This window comes from Pangasianodon hypophthalmus, chromosome 12, assembly GCF_027358585.1.
Source record: "Pangasianodon hypophthalmus isolate fPanHyp1 chromosome 12, fPanHyp1.pri, whole genome shotgun sequence".
NCBI lineage: Eukaryota > Metazoa > Chordata > Actinopteri > Siluriformes > Pangasiidae > Pangasianodon > Pangasianodon hypophthalmus.
In genome coordinates, this window is record NC_069721.1 from 22,014,076 (window position 1) to 22,038,824 (window position 24,749).

Consider the following 24,749-nt stretch of genomic DNA (forward strand, 5'->3'; position numbering starts at 1 on the left):
TAAGAAAAATTTGGAACAAAAGAAATAAAAACTATATACCTACTGAAATAGCAACCAGAAATTGGGAAAACTAGGAACTAAGAAACTAGGAACAAAGAACTATAGAGCTGATGGACAAATAAAGTAGGAATCAAGATGTAGAACTGAATCAGATAGGTAACTAGGCTAAAAAGCAAGCATATAAGTATGACTCTGATCATGTTCATGTTTTTCTTTTTTTCTGGTCACAGTGGAGTTTACACTGTGAGATCAGCGGGTAACATTCTGGATGACATCGGGAACATGTTTGATGATCTTGCTGACCAGCTGAATGCCATGTTGGATTGACCCCATTCTTTCATATTGTACGATTTGTGCACCATCTTTGGGGGGACAGTCTTTTTGACAGATCTCTAGAAAATCTTCAGGTCCCTCCAGTTACTGCTTCTGAGTGATGCTTTCCTTCTGGATGGTCAATAAATGACTGGATTCAAGATGCCATGCAGCTATAGACTGTGCACTTGCAATTGGAGAAGAGAGACTGAGATGAGAGACCCATCAGAGGTGAGCTTAGTTGCTCTGTTGGCTCACTCAGACAGGGTGTGGTCATTTTGCTCCTGCCAGAACTTCATAGCACTTACTGTTTACTGTGTCCCAGATTTGTGAGGAGAGGTTTTCATTTCCTGTTGCACACAGGGAAAAAGCTAGTGTCTCATTTCTGCTTTATTCAGGCCCTAAAGTGCACATCACATCATTTGTTATACTGCTGTATAACAGCATGATTGCTACTACTTTTATGTGTGTTTAAAGATTGCTAGAGTCTTCTCTGATGAAAGTACCATATTTTCCAGACAATAATTCACTTCAGAATACTACCATCCTTCCAAACAAATTCATTACATAGCAGTGTTTAATGCAAAAACCTTCTAATTTACTAAGTAGCTTTTGTTTGTCTGATCACTGCTGTTATGATGATACTCATTTTCTCTAACACTGCTATGTGATTTTCACTGTTATGTTGGTGGTAAACTAAAGGCAGTGTAACTGCTTATAACCATCCATAACTACTGTAAAAACACTAACAAATGGGTAAACTCCCATAAGAGCCTAAAAAGAACATCATAAATACAGTACAAATTGTCACACTACTGTCATTGATGTCATACAGAAAAATGAAGCGTACTGGTACAGCAAAAACTTTAACAAAAGGGCAAATCATCATAATTGCTGGCTTACCTTGCCTGCCATAAAAATGTACACACACACACACACACACACACACACACACACACACACACAAAAAAAACCAGCCAAACTTCCGTAATGGCTGAATTACCATGCTTACTATACAAACCCTAAAATAAGGTAGCACACATAAAAAACAGCATAAAAAATAAAAACCTGTAACAAAAGAGCAATCCATTGTAACCGCTAGAGTAGCATTCCTACAGTCAACTACAGTAATCACTGTAGTAGCAAAACAAAAAAATTTGCCAGATTACTATAAGTGCTGGAGTATTTTGCCTACAATAAAACCATAAATACCTTTTGGCCAAACTACTACAACTGCTAGAGCAGCGTGTCTACTTTAAAAACACTAACAAATGATCAATGAATTATAACTGATGGAGCAGCATATCCTACCATAAAAACACTACAAAATGGGAAACCATAATTTCTACAGTAGCGTGCCTACTGCATGGGCAAACAACCTTAACTGCTATCATCAGAATAATAACAAATGCCTAAACAACTGAACAACTGCTATCATAGTACGTCTATCATAACACTACCGTAATTACTAGAGAAGCATGGCTACTGTAAAAACACTACAACATGGGTAAACAATTGTATGTACTAAAATAGAACACGTAAAATAAGAATACTAAAAATGGTCAAACTACTGTAACTGCTGTCTTACAGTACATCTATGATATAAAGACACCATAATCTACCATAATTGTTGGAGTAGCATGCCTACAGTAAAAACACTAAAAATGGAAAACTACCATTGCACTGACAATTAGGCAAATGACCGTAATCTAAATAAATAGAAAGCCTGCCTTAAAAACCTTTTATTAAGATGATGCAAAAATGATACATGTCAATTTGCTGTACCTGTTTGAGGGAAATAAACACTTTATTTTTTTCTTAAAAAGAAAATAAGTACCAAAGCCCAGAATCTGGTAAAATGTGAGTAATGATGCGTAAGTGCTGAGATTTCTAATAGCACATAAACTCTATGGACCAAATTTGTCAGACACTGACTGCAGAATTAGGACCAATGCTTTATTTGCACAATTACTGGTAACACTTAAAATGAAACCTGCATTCAAATGAATTTATAACACCTCATATAGCATACATGATACCTTATAATGTCAACAACTGATTGATAACAATTATTAATTGACAATAGCATGATCCTTTTTATTAATTAAAGAACAACACATCATAGCTGTCAGTTTAAAGCTACTTTTAATGTTGAGCACAAAGCACGTTAGTATCACTTACATTACAGGAACTATAAAGAGTCATTCTCCAAGCAGCCTCACTTTTTCTCTCTCTTGGAGTTAATGAAATTCAAACATGCAGGTTGCCATGTTACTAAGAAAGCAGCAAAGTGTGAAGACTTTCCAGTGGTGGAAAACCTACTGACTGTTACAAACTGACACTGGAGACTGCTTCCATAAATGTTCCATAAAACATCTCCTAATACAGTAGAAACTTCACCACATCAACAGCCATATATTTTTCTTCACTGAACAATGTTTTTTAAATTCCTTTTATTATTAGCTTTAGATTATGTAGCGCGTCTGCCATACAAGGCCCTATGAATGAGTTGTTACTATAGAAACGATCACATATTAGAACGAAAGCTTTAATATAAACCCTGCCATTTCTGTTACAGTTTTAAAGTTGTTATAGTGTTAGGCACATAACTGTACCCATCACAAACATTTATACACATTTATGTTGGGTATTATGAGGTATTATGTATGCGATATATAACATTTTATAAATGTCTTTATAATGCATAATGAATACATGATTCATCATAAGTGTTACCCAACTATCTATAATGAATATTATTGTAAATAAAAACAAGCAACAAACAGCACATTCATATGACCCAGAGATTCCCAGTATGAGTTGTTAATAGTGTTAATAACGAATAGTCATAGTTTTTTATAGCAAGAGAAAGTATTGATAGCACTGAATGCATGTATAGTGTTTCTGTTTGCATCCTTCACTCGTAATGCCGATGAAATGGAAATTTCAGTTGGAGTTTGCTAGATCTTCATTTCATAAAGGGCCATATTCAGATTTGAGTTAAGCATGGTCTTAATATTTAATAATTTAGAAAATCATAGGATGTGCTGGATAAAGTACAATTTTATAAGCTGCTAAATAATGAGGGTAAAAGCAATATTGTTAGACTAAACCCAATTTACAGTGATTAATTTGATAATTACAACTAGGACTACTCATGCAGTGATATACTAGCAGTATACTAGACATACTAGATGTTTATTATATTATTAAATGTCTGCCATCTTCTTATTTATATATCATCATATTTGTCTTTTTTGATTTTTCTTTGATAAATTCTTTTGCTTTGATTTTCCATTGTATTATGTTTGCCTGGAAAAAAAATTCTATTTCCTTCTTCAGTCAGTATTTTCTAGCCCTGGGGCTTAAGGGAAAGGGCTTATGTTTAAAGACTCTGGTCTAGATGCTATAGGAAAACCCTGTCATGGACACTTAAGGAAAATCTGGCAAGCTCAGAGGTGTCACCTACACGCAGGTGATTTCCATAAATGTGGAGCCCAGAAAATCAGCTTAAGCAGGTGCATAACCGGACTCTGAAGACCAGGAGTGTTCCCTGTGTAAACATTGACATAACCTTTTAAACTTAAGTCACCAACTCTGAATATGGCCCATAATTATGAAATATAATCATAACCACAGAACCACTTTTTCTAAGAGCAATGTACTAAACACAGTTTAACCAAAAAGAGGTAATACATTCAGTTGCATTACTGTTGAATTTCAACACACTAAAGAAATAGTTAATCAAATATGCTTATAAATTTTATTTTGCTACTCTTGTTGTCTTTGCACTGTATATCTACTGTATGCACTATACTGTATTTATTCTAGCTTTTATTTTAGATGATTGTATACTCTGCATGTACAGTACAAGCTAGCTTACCAATACCTGACTGAAAAAAAAGAATTTTGTTATATTTGTGTAATGTTTTGATATAACTTACTCAGCCCAACAGAGCCAAATATAGATCTGATTGCAGGAGGAATAAAGCTTCCTAAACTTGCATGTTTTTATGTATAAGAATGTCAGTGGTTATAGATTTTATATATCATTTACATTTTTAATCAGTTTTACAAAAGCAGCCACTCAACTGATGTTTTAGCATATGGTTAGTGTATAAATACTGTATGCTACTCTGTAAAAGTTTTGACAGTCAACTTCAAAATTATCGGCACCCATCGGTTCTCATGAGGATGATTTTTTTTTGTTAGATGGAAATGAAATGCTTTCTGCAATTATTTGAGTGGAAACATTGTACGTTAGGTGTATTTGATTTTCAAGGATTTTACAAGGATTTCTTTTGCCTGTTATTTTAAAGGGTGCCAATAATTCTAAAGCTGGCTGTGAATCCTGTGGCATGGTCTCCTGGTCAGTGCTACATGGTCAGCGCTGCTGGCATGGTCGAGTCAGTACTAAGGCAAACACAGAATTAGCAATGTGTGTGCTTGTGTATCAGTGTGTGACCATAAAACTGACTGCTGTTTGAAGAAGAAAGCAGCTCAAACACTATTTAATAAAATAAATTAAATAATCATGATCAATACCTTGTTTTTGTAAAAGAATTTATTTGTAAATAAAGCATGCCCTGATAAACTCACATTTACACCAAGCTTAAATTTGTATACATGTATAAATCAGTAAAGCAGGGATGTCAAACTTGCAGCTTAAATCTGAAGGATTTAATCTGGCCTACCAAATGAATTTAGAATTGCGTTCTGAATTAAAATCATTTTGCAGGCTGTAAGTGAATTGAAAGATTCAGTGGGAAAAACCATCTAGTCTCTCTTATTCCACTAGGGGGCAAAGTAGAGTAATAAACTCAGCGCCATAGACTCAGCTGCTAACAAAATGCTAATGATGACATCACATCCCAATTAAGTCCATATCTGTTTCTTGTTGTAACACTTCAAAAAGTTCAAGGGGCTGAAAACATCCATCTGTCTCTTCACTCAGTCATCAGTCAACTGTTGGCAAACAAAGCCTGCAGCAGCCAATGGGCTTTTCATTACATCTTTTCATTTTCTCCTCTAGTCTAATGTACAGTATAATCAATCAATATACTTTAGACTAGACATCTTTTGCAAGGCTTTCAAATCTGTCTTATCCTTTTTTATTCAGCAGTCGAGATTTAAATACATATACACCATATGTGCTTTGTGAACATCCCGTTAACAGATTTAGTTACAGTTATAATAAGCTCCACTGTTCTGGGAAGACTTTCCAGTAGATTTTGGAGCGTGGCTGTGGGATTTGTGTTCATTCAGCCACAAGAGCATTAGTGAGATCAGGCGCTGATGTTGGTGAGGAGGTCTGGGGTGCAGTCGGTGTTCCAGTTCATCCCGAAGGTGATCAGTGGGGTTGAGGGCAGGGCTCTGTCTTTTTAAAAGACAACAGTCCTACACCACCTTTGCCTTTCTGTGGGACTTGGTGGCTTTGTGGTAAAAGCCTTGCCTCTGAGGGTAGAGGTTGCTAGTTCAAATCTGGCTTGTTCCCTTGAATGATGTGGGGGGGTGGTTGCAGATATATAAGGATGTGGGTGCCTGGAGAAAGCATGCCTGAAGGGAAATGGTGCTTCAAAAACCCACAAAAAGTGTGGGTGATAGGTTTTGCAGCCCATCCTAGAGATGCAAAACTAAGTTAACACTATCTATTCAGGCACCAACACGCCTCCTTTCTTTGTCCCTGGACCTTGGGGGGGCAGCTGCCCGGATATCACCCCCCCCCCATCTCAGGTAACACCCTCCAACACCTTTCTCAGCTCTTGTGCCACCAATTCCAACCCATCTACACTCATATCCTGGAGACCTGGCTGGGGTTTGATCCAGCAACCTCTTAACCAGGAGGCAATGCTCATCCAATTGAGCCACAGCGTCTCACATGAAAAGTGTCTTTTATAGAAATTTTCACATCTGTAAACCTAATCCTGAATTAAAGCAAACAGTTGGAAGTGAACCATAAACTTCAAACACCAGGGCCCACAACATTAACCACTGCACCACTAAGAGGTGAGTGTTGGGTTTGCTGATTGGACTTTTGGCCTAATAAATGTCTCATCAGCACATGTCAAAGGAGACCACAATGAAATGTTTAGTGGAGAAGGAGATGGTGGTTTCCCTTCCGCTTTCTCTTCCCAGCAGTCCAACACTTATCACTTCCCATTTTCTCTTAGTACCAGGAAACCACAAGCGTAGCTATGAGAGCACCACTAGGGTACATGATTATGTCTTTTTCTTTTTAAATTAGTACTAATTCTAATTTTATTTTATATAACTTATTTTATAAAACAATTGAGTCACTACTCAAAAAAACCAGACCTGAGGTTTCACCAGCAACCGCCACAGGCAGGAGCCACAAGGCTAACCACTGTACCACCAAGGGAAACGAGGAAAACTGTAAATAAGCAGCTGATATTAGTACTATAATTAGCTAAAGTATGTTAGCCATCAGTAGCACACAATCCCAAAGTCTGGTATTTTTTTTTAGAAAATAACTTCATTAGATGGCAGTTAGGAAAGGGAGTCAACATTACAGTAGATTCAAGGAGAATAATTTCCAGAGAAACCATTTGCTTTTATGGAATCTGATTCAAGACTCAATTTAAAACCTTCAAAATGTGGGTTTTCAACATAGTGTAAAACCTCATTGCTTTCCATTCAGGTTTCATAATCACCCACACTTCATCACATCAGAAGGAATAATTAATTAGGCTTGGGGGGGATCTTGATCCTACACTCCAGCTGGTGTCAGCACAGACCACCCCCTCAGACTACTGAGCCACCAGTACCACCAGAGGAAAGCACTTATTTATCAGTATTTATCCTCCACTTTATATTGCTGCTACACAACAATGATATGTTCCTGGAAAAGAAAAATCTCACATTTCAATCGTATTGGATGAAAGTATATTGTAGGATGTCAGCCTTGGCCTATCGCTATTCAGGATAAACTCTTTAAAAAAAAAAAAAAAAGGCTAGCCTAAATGAGGTTCTGCGGTTTTGTAAAACTCTTGTTTCCCTTCCTAGAGGTTCCTGGTCCAAATCTGACTTTTTCTTTTTGCGGCTTAGCAAAAAAGCCCCACTTTCTGTCAGTTCCAACTCCTCAGCAAGCACGTGTGTGCACACCATAGTTCATGTGTAGCACTGAAAGTTAGGACTGAAAAGCAAGGCCTTGAGCCGTCATGAAGAAACGCAGGGAGTTATGCTGATTTATTTTTAATTTTTTTTATATTTAATTCTTTATTACTATCTAACAGAAAGTAGATAGTAATGCATACACATAGTACAACAAAAAAGAATAACAGTGTAGTTGATGTAATAGTATAGCTGGTATAAATAGTAGAGAATAGTATACATAAATAAAATAGTATAGCACATAATAATAAATAATAAATAATAACGTTTAATTTATATAGCTCATTTCTTATACGCAAGCTCACTTTACTATTACAAAAAACAGACAATAACAAAAATAATGGTGTAAAAAACAAACAAACAAGCAAAAAAATCTATCAAACAAACAAACCTGACTGGTTAGCAGAGTCGTTTGAAACGTTGCCGCGATCTAATTTGATTGGTGTAGCTCCTTATCGTTAAACAGAGGCCCGAGAAGCCCCGCGACAGCTTGGGATGATGACAACACACTCCCTGCCATCGATATAAGTAACAGGCAAGTTGAAAGTGATTAGACGCTGCAAGTCCACAGTCCACAGCGAGCAGATGTACGCAAGCAGATCACACATGGGGGAAGGCCTGGGGAAATCTGCCTCCCCAACTTCAACCAGTGGCCAAAAATATTAACACAGACACCAAAACAAACATCAAACTTACAAAAGTAAAGAGAAAAAAACAGGTTAAACAAAAAAAAAAAAAAAAAAAAAAAATCGCCCTAAACCTCAGGGTTAGGGATAGAGGCAGCAGTGTACCCGAAAATGGTAATGAGTAGTAAATAGTTAAATATAGTAAGGAATGGATTGCAAATAGGAAGCATACAAATAGCAATTAACGGATATAATATAATTTATTACCAGATCATGGGCTACTGCAGTATAATGTTTGTTGGTGCACACATAATTGAGCGCAGGCAAATGCTTAAAATCTCATTAAACCATGCACTAAAATAGTGAAGTGAAGTGACTTGTGGCCATGTATGGTGACCCATACTTGGAATTTGTGCTCTGCATTTAACCCATCCAAGTGCACACACACAGTAATGAACACAAACACACACAGTGAACACACACACCCAGAGCAATGGTTCAGTGCCTTGCTCAAGGGTCTCACCTCAGTCGTGATATTGAGGGTGGAAGAGAGAGCGCTGGTTATTCACTCCCCCCACCTACAATCCCTGCCAGACCTGAGACTCGAACCCACAACCTTCAGGTTCACCTTCGGGTTGCAAGTCCGACTCGCTATCCATTAGGCCACAACTGCCTAATGGATAATGGATAATGGATAATGGATAATGGATAATGGATAATGGGAAATGGATAATGGGAAATGGGAAATGTTTAGAGCTAAATGTCTGCTAATGGGAAATGGGAAATGTTTGGAGCTAAATGTCTGATAATGGGAAATGTTTGGAGCTAAATAAGTACTACTTGCATACAAGCTCCATATTTTAACATCATTTTATGAGTTATGACTCAAAATACTCCAAAAGATCTTTTTTCCCCTTGAATAAAAAAGCCAGATGAGAAAATCGGTCTTTGGAGATTGGAGCTTGGCACAATCACATTACCTTTATCTTTTTTTTTTTTGTGAGATTTTATCATATAAATCATATCAGTTATTATCATATCAGTTCTGACACTGGAATGTCTTTCCATACAGTAAATGTCAAATGAACGCAGTAAACTAAATATGTAACTGGAACAGCTGTTATAGATTAATCAACACCTTCTGACCAATCAGATTGGAGAATTCAACAGTGCTGTGTTAAAGTGCAATAAAGAATAAATAAAAATAAAAATAATTTCTTTTGAAGCAGATCAATATGATCTCAAAGCATGTCAACACAAACTCACTGAGGAGTCACAATCAACCCAAAACCCTGCGTAGAGCGGCTCTGTGAAGGTGGCGTGGTATGTGTGTAGGTGTGTATGTGTGTGTGTGTCAGAGGAGACGCTGTAGAAAGACAGAGAACCCTTCAGCCAGTCCAGGTACACTCCTACCCTGTTAGAGCAGGACGGAGGTGCAGGTATGTCCGTTCTCTTCTTGTTGTGCCAGGCAGTGTAACTGTTACTAGAGCAGTCCAGTTTCCAGGACTGCTCACTGGATCCGAACACGCAGTCGCCTCTGCCTCCTTTCCGGCGTATTCCTTTATAACTCATTGATATCACAGCTTCCCCTCCAGCCCACTCCGCCTCCCAGTAACAGCGTCCACACAGACTCTCTCTACACATCACCTGCTTCCAGTAATCAAACCTCTCGGGATGGTCAGGGTACGGCTGCTCGTCTATCACATGCGTCACCTTTCTGTTCCCTTCAGACAGAGCCAGACGTGTGTGTGCCGTGTTTGGGTCCAGCGTGAGCTCACAGGCATCTGTACATGAGGAGATTAGATGGGATATCGTCTACAACACAAATTTTGTGTGTGTGTGTGTGTGTGTGTGTGTGTGTGTGTGTGTGTGGTTGTATATAAGTAAACATTACATTGAAGACAGTAAACTTACATTTTCTTAAACCGGGTGTGAGCCTAATCTTGCCTGCATGCTCCAAGCTAAAGAAAGAAATAGAAGAACACACACACTTGTCTTAATATCCTTGTGAATGTGATTGCCATAATTATTAATTCAGCTAATTAATGATATGCTACACTTAAATCTAACACCAACCTTAACATCAGTAAGTAAACATTTTGTCTCTTTTAGTTTTTAGTTTAAATAAAAAAAAAAGCTGTTTCCTCATGTGGATGAGCCAAATGTCCTCACAAGACCAAAACTATCAGTCTTTGTCTTGTGTCAAGACTATCATTGTCTATCATTATCAAGACCCCATTGTGATATGTCTTATGTATTTGATCCGCCACTCTTGTTCTATCCTTTTCCATTTGTCTTTATCTTTTGCATTAATGTAATTATTCATTTGATTTATGACATTATAAAGTATAAACAGGCAAACTAATCAGGGGTGAGACACAGAACAGGTGAGCACAGTCAGGAAACACACCAATGACAGGACAGGGGTGGAGAACAGAAACAAAAGCACATAGACTGCAAAAAATCTTACCAAGTGAAATTATCTTGAATGTAGTTTGTTTGTTTTTTTAGGAGTTCCTATTATAACATTACAATAAACCAAATATAAGATTATTAAACTTATTTCTAGACATAGGATTGAAATAGTCTTGCTCTATTGGGAGAAAATTTTGCTAATTTTAAGCATTTATTTCTAGAAAAAATGCAAAATTATCTGTCATGTGAATAAGAAAATTTAAAATGCTTGAAATTAGTAAAAATGTCTAGAATTTAATTTAATGCTTGAAATTAGTAAAATTGTCTCGAAATAGGTTTAATAATATATTAATCTTATATTTTAGTTTTTATTTGGTATACTGTAATCTATAAAAGGAAATACTAGCTACATTTGACTATATTCAAGATATTTTCACATTGTAAATAAAAGTCCATGACATGAGCCCAAAAGACAATAACATCCCAAGGGTGTGTAGCTGCTCAAACAATAGTTTGTTAGCATTAGCGTTGCAGGTACTATTTATTTTGTGGCAGTTATCAGTATTAGCATCTTATTTTAACAGGGCTCATGAAAATATCTTGAGTTGCTTGTGTCGTTGTCATGGCGACGAAATAACACCACAGCCAGAGCTAATATTATTGTGCTTCATAAGGAAGGTCTTTATTTAGCTTTATCTGATGCAACACACACACACACACTTCTACCCAGTGTACCTGAGTGTCTCCAGTTTGCAGTATGGATCTTTCAGTCTAGCAGAGAGCGTCTCCACTCCCGAGTCTCCTGGATGGTTGTAGCTGAGGTCCAGCTCTCTCAGGTGTGACGGGTTTGAACTCAGAGCTGAAACCAGAGCAGCGCAGCCTTCAGCTGTGATTAAACATCCAGATAATCTGCAGAAAGAAAGGGAAAAAATGGCAGATGGACAAAGTGAGTAAGATGACATTTACATAAGCAAACACAAGCTGCAGTGTTGTTAGATTTATCTTGGTAAAATGATTCTTAAGGTATTTATTACTTTATTAATAATTTGACTTTGTAAATGAATTCAATTCACTTATACACGTGGAATATAGACCGTCTCAACACACTTCTTATGGCAGCTCTAATGAGTAAACTGAGGGGGGCGGGGCATGAAGAAAATCCTTGAGATCTTAAGAGAAGCAGACATTCATAAGGGGCCCTCTTTTCTATTAGTCCTCTTTAAGTAAGGAATAAAACACTTGAGGCCATTCTGTTATAGTAAATAATCAGTGACGGGGTGATGTGATCCAGCCTGATGTGAAGTGGAGTTATCATTTCCACCCCAAAGTTGATTATTTTCCTGTAACAGCATGTCCCAAAGGGATATGATTACCATTTTTAATTTATTAATGAATGACATACTTTTTTATTTTTTAATATTTATAGTTACTTTCAGTGTTGTGGAAAATCTGGGAAAAAGATTCCTGTTATCATTCATGCTATATCAGCTATAAACAATCATTCCTTCCTGTTTCGGAAAATTACTGACTGTTGCAAATATTAAATAAATTTCACCATATAAACAATTACAAACCTGTTTATGGTTATTTGTCTTATTTATTTATTTATTAGTTAGTTAGTTATTATTACTACTATTATTATTATGATGATTATTATTATGATTATTATTATTATTATTATTATTAGGCATTAATATAAATCTGGGATCTGCAGATGGCACCACTGTCTGAGCTGCTATTATAGAAAATTAATCAACACTTTCTGAGCAATCAGATTCAAGAATTCAACAGAGCCATGATATAAGATGCAGTAACTCTAATTCAGATTCTGCTATTACATTTTTGGGTCTTCCTGTTTCTTAAATGAATGCAGCAAAACCACTTTTTTCCAATCTTACCACTGTCAATCTATCATTCAGGAAGGAGCTGACTAAAATCTTACCGGAGAATCTCCAGTTTACAGTGTGAACTCTTCAGTCCATCAGAGAGCAGCTTCACTCCAGAGTCCTGCAGGTCGTTGTTACTGAGGTCCAGTTCTCTCAGGGTGGAGTGCGGCAGCATGAGAGCTGATCCCAAATATTCACAAGCCTTTTCTCCAAGATTACAAATAGCTAGTCTGTGTAAAGAGACAAAAAGGTTAGGATAGAACACAAACGAGCTCCGCCTCACTAAACCCACAGGATTCTGGCAAACGGTATTCCAGAGCTTATTTCTGTTTATTAATTGACCATTCTCACGTCTTATTTGCCTGCTTATATGAAAAAAAAAAAATCACTCAAAATTCTGGGATTTTTGTCACAAACTACTATTTTAAGTGAGAATATATGTCACTCATGTCTCACTTGCATGTACATAAATTGTCTCTGCAATATCCAAACATATCAGAAATGAGGAAATAGGAAGTTTTAGAACGTAAAAAGAAGCTTAAAGGTGTAAAGAGGTTTTGAAACAGGAAGTCCCTATTTTTTTTAATCCCTGACAATACATACTGTAAGGCTGTGCTTTTGCCTCAAAAGTAACAAATAATACGCCTGGGGCATGCTGTTACAGAAAAACAATCAACAACGATGTGGTGTGATAAAGGGGAGTTACTCTTACCATGTGTTTTATTTCTCTTATATCAAAGCATCATGCTTTTTAACCATTTATAGTTACATTTAATGTCATGGAGCTAGTTCCTGTTCTCATTTATGTTGCAGCAACTATAAACTTTCATTCCTTCACTCATCTCTCTTTTTTTTTAATCCCTCTAGAAGTTAATATGACAAAAAAAGCAGCTTCTCATGTTATGGAGAAAGGGGAAAAGCATGAACTCCTCTGTCCTCAAAGATTTTCCTGTGTTGGAAAACATACTGACTGTTACAAAGCACTGACACTGGAGACTCCTTCCAAAAATGCTAAATAAAGAGAAAGCTTCATATCACTGATTATGTTTTTATTTGTTAAATAACAACATGTTTTAAATGTGCTTTTTATTATTATGCTTTGATCATGTAGATTTTTCAGCCACGCAAGCACAATGTGAATGAGCTGTTACTATAGAAACGACAACGCATTAAAACGAGCGCATGAATATAAACCTGTCGATGGAATTACAACCGCAACTACTACTCTTACAGAAAATTAATCAACACCTTTTAACCAATCAGATTTGAGGATTCAACAGCAGTGTGGTATAAAAATGCATAGTAAAGTTCGCATACACAAACACACTGCATATAACGTAGGCTGTGCTGCCACAAGTTAATATTTCTTATTCTAAAATAATTTGTAGTGAGCTCACCGGAGAATCTCCAGTTTACAGTGTGAACTCTTCAGTCCATCAGAGAGCAGCTTCACTCCAGAGTCCTGCAGGTCATTGTTACTGAGGACCAGTTCTCTCAGAGGGGACTCTTCTAACTGCAGAGCTAAAGTGAAGGTTTCACAGGAACTTGTGGTGAGATAACAGCCTGCTAGTCTGTAAAAAAAACAAAAAAAAACAACGGAAAATATTGTTAAAACAAGAAACGTGGCATGGAATCACATGTGAGTCACTGCAGATATATTTACATCACTATTTCTGGGAGGGACATGCCCACTTCTGCTTCAAGCTTCTGCACTTGTGACTGCTCTGGATGGTCCCGCAAGGACAACATAAAGATTTACACTTCCCAAAATAATATTATAAAATCCGCTGAATTTATTATCAGTAACATTCGCTATGAACAATTCTTCTGCCACTCAAATCAGACTTTATACCTAGAACTATCCATTTTATAATGTATCATTTCATTATTATTTAAATGAACACTTACTGAGCCTTCCTGCAGTTGCTCACTGCAGGAATCAGCCTCCTACATCCCTCCTCTGATGCGTTGTATTTCTTCAGGTCCAGCTCCTCCAGGACGTCGTCTGACATCTGCAGCATGTACGCTATCGCTGTGCAGTGTGCAGCAGAGAGCTTTTTCTCGGATTGCTTCTCCGTCTTCAGGAACTCCTGAATCTCTTTCAAGAGAGACTGATCCTTCATTTCTGTGAGACACAGGAACAGGTTGATTGCTCTGTCAGTAGGAAGGTCCTCAGACTGAATCTGCCATTTGATGTACTGGACTGTACTCTTGATGTTGTCAGAGCTGCTGTGTGTGTGTGTCAGGAGGCCTCGTAGGAGTCTCTGATTGGTCTCCAGTGAGATGCCAAGCAGGAAACGGAGGAAAAGGTCTAAGTGTCCGTTGTCAGTCTGTAAGGCTTTATCAACTGCTGCTTTTAACAACTCGTCCAAAGGAACATCCCCGGAAAACTCTCTGTACAGCGGCAGGAAAACCTGCAGCGCCTCCATGCTCTTTGTCATATAGCAGTAAAACACATAGAGAGCAGCGAAAAACTCCTGAAAGCTCAGATGCACAAAGCAGTAGACCTTCTTCTGGTACAGCACAGATTCCTCCTTAAAGATCTCAGTGCAAATCCCAGAGTATACCAAGGCCTCGGTGATATCAATACCACATTCTCTCAGGTCTTCTTCATAAAACATCACATTGCCCTTCATCAGCTGCTTAAACGCCAGTTCTGCTAGTTTTAAAATCGTGGCTCTGTTTGTTTCCAGAAGTTTCTCTGGATCTCTCTCATCCATTTCTTCATATTTTTCATTTTTCATGTTCGTCTGAATGAGCATGAAGTGCGCATATATCTCAGCCAGAGTTTTAGGAGCTTCTGTATGATTATTTCGTTTCATAATTTGCTGAAGCACTGTGGCTAATATCCAACAAAACACTGGGATGTGGCACATGATATAAAGACTCTTTGTCCTTTTAATGTGTGAAATGATTTTCTTGGCTTGGTCTTGCTCACTGATTTTCTTCCTGAAATACTCTTCCTTTTGTGCGTCACTGAATCCCTGAATTTCCGTCACGCGGTCGACGTGTGTCCGAGGGATCTGATTGGCTGCCGCTGGTCTGGAGGTTATCCAGATGAGAGCAGAGGGAAGCAGGTCACCATTAATTAAGTTTGACATCAGGGCACTCACTGATGATGTCATCGTTACGTCAGAAACTTTCTTACCATTTAAAAAGTTCAGCGGAAGTCTGCTTTCATCCAGGCCGTCGAAGATAAACACGATTTTACGCACGTGGTATACGCGTGTGTCCAGAACTTTTAGCTCGGGATAGAAGTCACACAAGAGTTTGTGAAGACTGTAACAGTCGTCTTTAATCAAATTCAACTCACGGAACGGAAGCACAAACATGAAATCGACATCTTGATTGGCTTTTCCTTCTGCCCAATCCAGAATGAATTTCTGCACTGACACAGTTTTCCCAATTCCAGCAATTCCTTTAGTTAACACAGTTCTGACCTTTTGTACACTTGGTCCATTTTCTGTATTTCTATTTGTAACATTTTCTCCATTCTTTTCTCCATTGAAGTCTTGTACATGGTTAAATATATCTAAGCAGTTGATTGGCTTGTCATGGAAGTGCTGGCTTTTCGGCCTTTTCTCCATCTGTAAAACTTCATGTTCATTATTCACGCCTTCACGCTCTCCCTCTATGATGTAGAGCTGTGTATAAATAGTGTTCAGAGGGGTTTTATTGCTGTGCATTTTGATTCCTTCAAATAAACTCTGGTGCTTGTTACGCATGCAGGTTTTGTGAGTCTCTAAGACTCTGGACAGAACATCATTCACTGGTTGGTAAGAATCTTGCTGTAAGTCTGTAGTTATCTTCATCAGCGTGGGTTCCTGCACAGCTTCTGTCCTGAAGTGTTGCCTAATGGAGGTTAATCACAGCAATACAAACATCATTACAGTTTTACAGAACCACCAACCTGCTTGGAATGTTAATCCATCACATTTTGCATTATATTTTAGCTATTTTGCATAATATTATATAAAAATGAGAGAAAATAAAAATAGAATAATTTAATAATAAAAAAAATATAAAAGTTAACATAAAATAGATATGCAGTTTTAAAGAGCATTAATAAACATAAATTAATTCATATAAATATAAGTAAATTGGCATCAACTGCCACCAAGAAGTCTAGTCCTTCTTGTTACTAATTTGTATGCCTCAAATACCAGTAAAATATACTTCAAACAAGAAGGAAGTTATTGAAGAAGAACTAATTTGGACATTTGACCTTGCTGTGACCTTGACTCTGTGTAGATCAATTCCAAAATCTAATCAGTTCATCTGCTGGTTACAATGATAATTCCACATAACATTCCTACAAACATTCAACCATCATGATGGATATAAACAGCCACTCTTTGAGAATCAGTGCCATCCCAGAGCTGATTAAAGTTCTCCAAAGTACTAGAAGTTTATTTCTCAACAGATCCAGCATTACAGGTCTGGACTGATCTCGGCCCGATTCTCACAGACTCTTCTCATTTCCTGTGCGTTCATGCGTCTGTGTCCTGCCCGTGCAAACCTGAGTGCCTATAAAGCTATTAGAACCAATTATAACACTACTTCACCCAGAAGAAGACGAGTTCGCTTTTCATTCTGTGTCCTCATGTCACGTCAGGGATGTTTTTCCCCTTGCCATTCCTTGGTTATTAGACTCAATAGCCAAGATTCAAAAACGTTCTTGCCATGTGCACATGCTTCCTTGTACAATGAAATTATTGCACGATAAGATAAATAATAACAAATAAAATAATGACAATGTTTTTTTTTTTTTTTTTTTTTTTTTTTTTAAAAAGGGATCTAGAGAACTAAATCTATATCTGGATTTTCTTTACAGCTGCTCTGTGACAATGTTTATTCTTAAAAGCGCCTGTGCAAATAAAACTGAACTGAAATGAATTGAACTATGGACTGGAGATGATGAGGTTTAAGTATGCAGCCTGGGAACATCATCGACAAACATTACTGAAGACCTTTTGCAACAAGTTTGTGATCAAAAACAATCGGTTTGAACTCACCCTCCTTCAGGGACGACGTCTTCCCCTCCAAGGCTTAGAGGCCTTTCTATTGAGTGGTCACTTTTCATAGACACACAGCTGGGTGCTGGAGATACCGCACTGTCAGTATTAAATCTGGGAACATCATAGAGAAAGATCTTTTTCAAGCCTATAAAGAGTTATGTAACAGCAATCAAAACATCCTGATTTAATGAGAAATTGGTGTTGGAATAGGAATTTGAATGAGCGAGAGTGATGTGGTGGATTTCATACAAACATTATTGCCCCTAATCCTCACCTTAACCTTCTTTGTTTTCGTGTAAATTGCTATAAAGTTGTGAGGGTGAGATCATGCCGATTTGCACTCACCTGCTCTCAGGGGCGACATTTTCCCTACCCAGGCTTGGAGGCTTCTCTATGGACCAGTCACTCTTCATGGACACACAGCTGTGTGCTGGAGATACCGCACTGTCAGTATTAAATCTGGGAACATCACAGAAAAAGATCTTTTTCAAGCCTGTGAAGCATTTTGTAACAGCGACAAAAACAGTAGGTTTGCAGCATCCGGATTTAATGAGAAATTGGTGTCAGAATAGGAATTTGAATGAGCGTGGGTGATGTGGTGGATTTCATATCAAAAAAATATTGCCCCTAATCCTCACCTTAACCTTCTTTGCTTTCGAGTAAATATCTATAAACTTGTTTGAGATCATGCTGATTTGCACTCACCTGCTCTCAGGGATGACATTTTTCCTACCCAGGCTTGGAGGCTTCTCTAAGGACCAGTCACTCTTCATGGACACACAGCTGTGTGCTGGAGATGCTGTTTTCATTAACCTGTGAGAAGTTCACAAGCGTAACGCCAAGAATTATTACTATAGTTCTAAAATATATATTAAAAAAATAACATTTTAGCAGAAATCCAGGATATTCTTACTTCCCTGATCCTATTTTTACTCAGATTTAATGCTAATATATGGCTACTCACTTTGTCTCAGGGGTTTCTTCTACATTACTGGTGTAAGGAGGCGTCATCATGGAGTTAACCCCTGTAAACATGATGACGATGATGAAGATGCTCTCCGGTCAGTGAGAATGTTACATCGATAAAGTCAACTGTCATGCTGATCCTGCAATATCAGCACCTGATTAAAAATAATTCCAATAAAAATGCAGCTTTAGAGTTCCATAAATAACTTTAGCATCAATAATTATAATATTTTTTATATAAAATACAAATTATAATATTGTATTTATAATAAAATACTGCAGTCATCTCAAACCTGTGTTTATATATATATATATATATATATATATATATATATATATATATATATAGAGTTCTAAAACCACTACATATTACTGTGCTTTATATTACTTATTTACAATTTCATTAAGATAAAGAGTTCTTTCATTATATAACAATTTAACAATATCTGTATGCATTAAAGCATTTCACTGCAAGTTGTACTGTGTATGGTTATGCATGTGACAAATAAAATTGGAATCTGAATGCTCGCACAATTAATCTTTGTAATACTATTTCTGCAATGTTGTTTTGTGTGAAATCATTGTTTTGTGTGAAATCATTAACCACGAGGTACACCACTGCTGCCCATCTTCTTTCACACATTCTTCATTATATGCATATTCATATAATGCATATTCATGCATTTCATCATACTCAATAATGCATATTCATATAACTTTTAACCAATATTCATTTCTCATATTAATAAATTAAAGGGAAGCACCAATCTGCTTTTATGTATCCACTAGAGCTGTAGGACTTGAGTCCTGTGATGTTTTCTGTATTGACTTGGACATGTCTTGGACTTATTGGCATTAGTACTTGGGCTTGTCGAGCTCTTGGGCCTTAGTCTTGCTAAATGTGGTCTTGACTGAGAGATTGTAAAAATACTGCTTTTGTCTTTTCTTTTTGCATCACAAATTTTGGCAAAAGGTAATTCGTTCTTCTAGAAAACAGCCTAATCATTGGCACAATGCATAAATTAAGTCAAGTAGGTAAAGTTAAGGCTTAGCCTCAAAAAGATTTTGATGGTTTTCTGTCTTAATCTTGACTCTTTCTTGCTTTGGCCTCGACTCCCTTATGACCTGGTCTTGACTTGATCATGGCTAGTCCTGGTCTTGGGCTTGACAATGATGGTCCTGCCTACAGCCCTAGTATCTACAGTACTGTATATCAGGCCAATACTGGCTGGGACTGGAATGGATTCAACACATTTTCCAATACAATTAATAGATTTTTTTTATCAGATCCTACATTCCAACACATCTACAGATACACAATTGGGTGCTGGGCATGCTGCGCTTTCAGTTCCCTAAAGCTTACCCCCATCTCCGTGACATTTAATACGTCATGTCTTATGATTTTCATCATCATGTTACTGCTGGGGCTTAGTAATACAAATGGTGAATTGCATCACTTTATCATTTAGAACTAATTTCCAGCTAAAAAGTGACCAAAGTGCTCGAACCAAGATCAGTGCTCTAAAACTAAACAGCTAGAAACAACATGGAATATTCAACATTCGCCACGCATTCACACTTTTAATACAACACAGTGTTAGAAGTCCAAGCATTCAGGAATCTATCAATCTCCATTCATTCATCTTCATTAACCACTTTATCCTCATCGGGGTTGCAATGGATACGGAGGCTATCATAGAAGGTAGGAATACACACTCACACACTCACATTCACATCTAGGGGCCATTTAAAGTAGCCAGTCCACCTGCCATCATGTTTTTGGGAAGTGGAAGGAAGCTGGAGAACTTCAAATGAACACAAGGAGAACATGTAAATCTCCATGCAGAACTCAAGCCAAGCTGAAGATCAAACCTGAGGGACCTCCAGAGATGCTACCTGCTGCACCAATGGGCAACTGATGTATAGCGTTTTTTTGTTTTTTTTTTAAACGATGTCAATAATAGCATCCATCTACAAATGAAGAATAATGTTTGCTATAAATTTTGCGATTATTTCAAGTTACTACAACAATTACAATTTAAAAGCTCTGAAACACACAGCAATACAACCTTTAAGATTTCACAGTATTTGACAACAGAAGCTTGCAGACAGGTGCTCGGCTGCTGTGATGTCCGTATCAGATCTTGATCGTTCCAGTACTCTGACTTTAGGTATCTTATTGAAATTTAGACATCTTATTGAACTTCAGTATCTTATTGAAAATGGAATCAGTGAATTTCCACTAATGCCATTAAAATTATATCAGAAATTAGTATTTTAAGGAATAAATAATAAAAATATTAAACAATCCATAAAATAGGAACTCAGTGTAGCCTAATTTAATCTAACATTAATGGATACTTTTTGTCATTCAGCCTTCCATTGACACTAAAAACAGTGATTTTGTCCACCAAAAACAATGCATCTTTTTCTGAAAAGACTTGCAGGCAAGAACTCGTTCATGATTCATCATGACCCGTCCATGATATGCAGTTTCACTTGAAATTATGTCACTTGCAGAAGGAAAAATGCATTCAAATTTAAGGTTCATATCAACAATAGAAAGATATATGTAAAGATATAACAATATAAAAATATATATAAAGATATAAAAATATGCGTGTAGTCAAAAAATTTTTATGAAAACTTAATATGTATTACTGATATTTCTGATGTGTTTCTGCAGATATGGCGTTACACACTGAGTCGAAGAGGTTATTTATTTACAATTTAAGTTTCTTTACAAGAACACTTCCTTTACAATAACAGATTGACTTCCGTTTCTCAGTTTAGAATGGACTGTTGGTATTGCTTCTAAATGAGAAGTTTAATTGAATGTGTCAATTACTTGCCTATTATAGAAAGAACTCATCAAAAAATAAAAACAAAACAACAACAAAAACTCACAAATTTTCTGTCATCTTGTGTCATCAGAGTTCATCTTGTTTCATGCACCTTCTCTCAGAGGAGACATCATCACTGCCAAAGAATGGAAGCCACTTGACTGGTCACTCTTTATATAGGGCATACAGGGCATGCTGCATTTTCAGTTCCTGTGACATTAATCCATAAAGTCATATGATTTTAGTCATACAGTGTTACTGAAATGTTAACTTCCTCTAACAACAGAACTTTCTCCCCGGCAGTGCCTGTGCTTTTTTTTTTTTATTTATTTTTTTTTTTATTTACCACTTCCACACTTTCGCATTTTGAAAACCAAAAAATTTACCCTTGCCACACTTGAAATCCTATCGACAAATAAAAACAAATCAAACACACTCAAACTTCTCAACAACTGACACTCTATTGTTCTTTCTTTTTTTATATACGTAACCAGAGATTCTTGGTGTCCTAATAGGGTTTTATTTAGAAGCATTTGCAATAGGGAAACCTTCAGTTGTAAGGTTTTACATAACACTTACCTTTATTCAGATGCTTTTATCCAAAGCGACTTACAATTGAGCTGAGCAGAAATTGAGCCAAAAAAAAAGAAAACAAAAAAAAAAAAAACCACAGATGACCAAAAATACCTATTTGTTTGAAAGCAATAAGGAGAGATGACTGGACAGAGGAATGTCTGTCTTTTACAGTTCAGCTACGTCATCCCGATAACAATGAGCCACACAAGTGTAAGAAAGATAATACTTCTCAAGGTGTACTGACTCGTTCGACAAGTTTGCATCGAAACTGGCAGTGCAAAACTAAAAGGTAAGCATCTACCTACACTCAAAACTTTCCAATACCTAACTAACATCATTAAAAAAAAATCCTTACTGCTAAACACATACACTATATGGCCAAAAGTTTGTGGACACCTGACCATCACATCCATATGTGGTTCTTCCCCAAAATGTTGCCACAAAGTTGGAAGCGCAGACTTGTCTAGAATGTCTTTGAATGCTGTAGCATTACAACTTCCCTTCACTGGAACTAAGAGACTTAAACCTTTTCCAGCATGACAATGCCCCTGTGCACAAAGCGAGCTCCATGAAGGCACGGTGTGTTAAGGTTGGAGTGGCAGAACTTGAGTGGCCTTTGGGATGAACTGGAACGCCAACCGAACCCCAGACCTCCTCGTATGGCATCAACGCCTGACCTCACTAATGCTCTTGTGGCTGAATGATCACAAATCCCTGCAGCTATGCTCTAAAATCTAGTGGAAAGCCTTCCCAGAAGAGTGGAGCTTCAGGGAACAGCACAGGGGGAATAAATCTGGAATGAGATATGAGTATGATGGTCAGGTGTCCACAAACCTCTGACCGTATAGTATGATGTTGAACTAGCTCTTACAACACTTTACAACACAATTTTTACAGTCCAGAAGGACTTTAGATGTTGATTTAATTTCTGTGTTTTGTATTTTGCATAGTAATGATAGTGGGAGAAGGGAATTTGATGAGTGACTTCCTCTTCTTGCATCACTTCCTCTTCCTCAGAGGGCGGAGCTAAGAAATGAGTAAAGGAAACGTGAAGACGAAATCAAGGAGGTGTAATTACAGAAACAGGAAGCTTTTGCTTTCTAGCCAAATAAAGCAAGTCGCTAGGAGTTTGTTTTTAATTTGACATTAAAAACGTGTTCAGTCATTAAAAAAGTGAAAGCCGTGAGTTTATTTCTTCCCAGAACTGCTCTTGTGTGTGCTAAATCTCCAATAACGCGAAGTCATGCTAATCCATTGGTTACATTGTTTACACTGCACGCTAATCCATTCGCAGGTAAAGTTACAAAAGGCAACCAGGAGAAATGAAGAAGAAAGGAAAGTGAATGATACATGACGAATATTACTGAGCAAATCTCTAATAAAACCTTATAACATATACAGTTATATCTATAACGTTTATTTCTGTTCATTTCTGTATGACTCAAATATGTTCCCTAATAAAAATCTTATAACAGAGAATGTAGATTCACACAAAAGCATATGTAGTCGACCCTGACATTTTTATTTATTTATTTATTTATTTTGGTGGTGATGATGTCAGCCATTTTAATATAGAGACTGAAATTAGGCTTAACTTGCGTTGAATAAACACAAGCACAGAACACACACACATCCATAATTTAATGATTTGTCTTTGGTTCACTCACCCCTTGGTATTTAAAACGTATCCGCAGTATTGTTTCTCCTTTCCTCCTGTTACAGTTACACTTAGTTTCGGTTTAAGCAATTTGGCTCTAAATCCCACGCAGGGACGTGATGACGTCACGCAGGGGGCGGGGCACAGCCAACCTTAATAAATGACTTCAGAAGAAATATTTCTGGTCATACTTTACTCTCATTGTGACTAGTTTGTTTTCATTTTCAGAATTCTTACTAACGAGGGGAATTGTGTATCCAATATTTTATAATTTTTAAGCAATTTTAAAGTTTTTGTATAGAAAAAAATAATTTAGAGAGTAAATAAGATTACAGAATGACTAGATTACTAGAATTAGACTTCAAATTATGTTAGAGTGCCCCCTGCTGATCATATTATTGGTTTGGAAAAAAAAATTAAAAAAAAAATAAAATAAAATAAATAAATAAATAAATAAATAACATAGCAGCTGAACAAATGCAGAATGCTCCCTGTTGACCTCATTATTGGTTTGGAAAAATAAATAAAATAAAATAAAATAAAATTGAACATCATAGCAGCTGAGCAAATGTACAATACTCCCTGCTGACCACATTGTTTGCAAAAACAAACAAACAAACAAACAAACAAACAAACAAACACCCTAGGTGCTGACAAAAATTACAATGCCCCCTGTTGTCAAGATTATTCATTGGGAAAATTAAATAAAAATCAGTCAACTAACAACAACAACAAGAACAAAAAAACATTTATTCTACCATATAATTCAAGCAAGTGACAAAATTTATACAGCACTGTATATCATTTTAATAGACAGATAAATGCATATTAAATATGCACATACAGTACAATCAAGTAAAAGTTTTAATCCCTACCTGCAAAAACATCTCTACAATTTAGTACGCTTTGCTTTTATTATTTAAATTATTAAATTTTTACTGAAATTATTTAAATTAGTATTATAATCAGTTTGTATAGGGGAAAATAACTAATTTACAAAGACAGTATCATTCTACTTCTCTAATTAGACTTAATAAATAATGTTCAGTGTTACAGTGCCCCCTGCTGGACACATTGCTTGATTATTAGATTTTTTTTTTAAACCCTCCTAGCAGCTGATAGAACTGCCTAAATCATTTTATCTTTTTAATAGACTGATACAAGTTAAACATACACGTTACTATACATATGTGTATAAGCACATTATAATAAAGAGGGGTTTGTCTCCAGTCAAGTGAAGCTCAGTGGTTAAGATGTCTGACTTCTGATTGGAAGGTTGAGAGTTCAAATCCCAGCACTACCAAGCTGCCATTGCTAGC

General features: G+C 36.8%; 2 protein-coding genes across 8 annotated transcripts in view; one reads left to right on the forward strand and one right to left on the reverse strand.

Annotated features, from left to right (window-relative positions):
• Positions 1–4,910, forward strand: part of caskin2 (CASK interacting protein 2) — a 54,417-nt gene extending 49,507 nt beyond the window's left edge. For all 5 annotated transcript variants that reach the window (XM_026914928.3, XM_026914927.3, XM_026914930.3 and 2 more), the window contains one exon: positions 231–4,910. In XM_026914928.3, the coding sequence (XP_026770729.3) occupies positions 231–327 (97 nt within the window). In that variant the 3' untranslated portion in view covers positions 328–4,910. The remainder of the gene's footprint in view (positions 1–230) is intronic.
• Positions 4,911–5,057: 147 nt separating this feature from the next.
• On the reverse strand, positions 5,058–23,571 carry LOC113527395 (NLR family CARD domain-containing protein 3). 3 transcript variants are annotated; one of them, XM_053238639.1, is made up of 13 exons: positions 23,441–23,553; positions 21,777–22,799; positions 21,262–21,407; positions 18,353–18,509; positions 18,094–18,201; positions 17,734–17,847; positions 17,386–17,499; positions 14,279–16,222; positions 13,768–13,941; positions 12,427–12,600; positions 11,220–11,393; positions 9,984–10,030; positions 5,058–9,853 (listed from the first exon to the last, which is right to left on the reverse strand). In XM_053238639.1, exons 4-13 carry the CDS (start codon positions 18,421–18,423, stop codon positions 9,321–9,323), a joined length of 3,453 nt encoding a protein of 1,150 aa, XP_053094614.1. In that variant the 5' UTR covers positions 18,424–18,509; positions 21,262–21,407; positions 21,777–22,799; positions 23,441–23,553; the 3' UTR covers positions 5,058–9,320. The 3 variants fall into 3 exon arrangements, with proteins under 3 accessions (XP_053094614.1, XP_026770972.3, XP_053094615.1); XM_026915171.3 differs by lacking the exon at positions 21,777–22,799 and having other exon boundaries at positions 23,441–23,571; XM_053238640.1 differs by having other exon boundaries at positions 18,353–18,494; positions 21,262–22,799.
• Between the last annotated feature and the right edge of the window lie 1,178 nt (positions 23,572–24,749).

Bases quoted from the DNA above. Each gene is read 5' to 3' on its own strand.
- LOC113527395 (XM_026915171.3), bottom strand. From the start codon at position 18,423: ATGTTTACAGGGGTTAACTCCATGATGACGCCTCCTTACACCAGTAAT. The intron at 17,848-18,093 runs GTGAGTGCAAAT...TGATGTTCCCAG, and splicing joins AATGTCATCCCTGAGAGCAG to ATTTAATACTGACAGTGCGG. The intron at 16,223-17,385 runs GTGAGTTCAAAC...AACCTCCATTAG, and splicing joins GACGTCGTCCCTGAAGGAGG to GCAACACTTCAGGACAGAAG.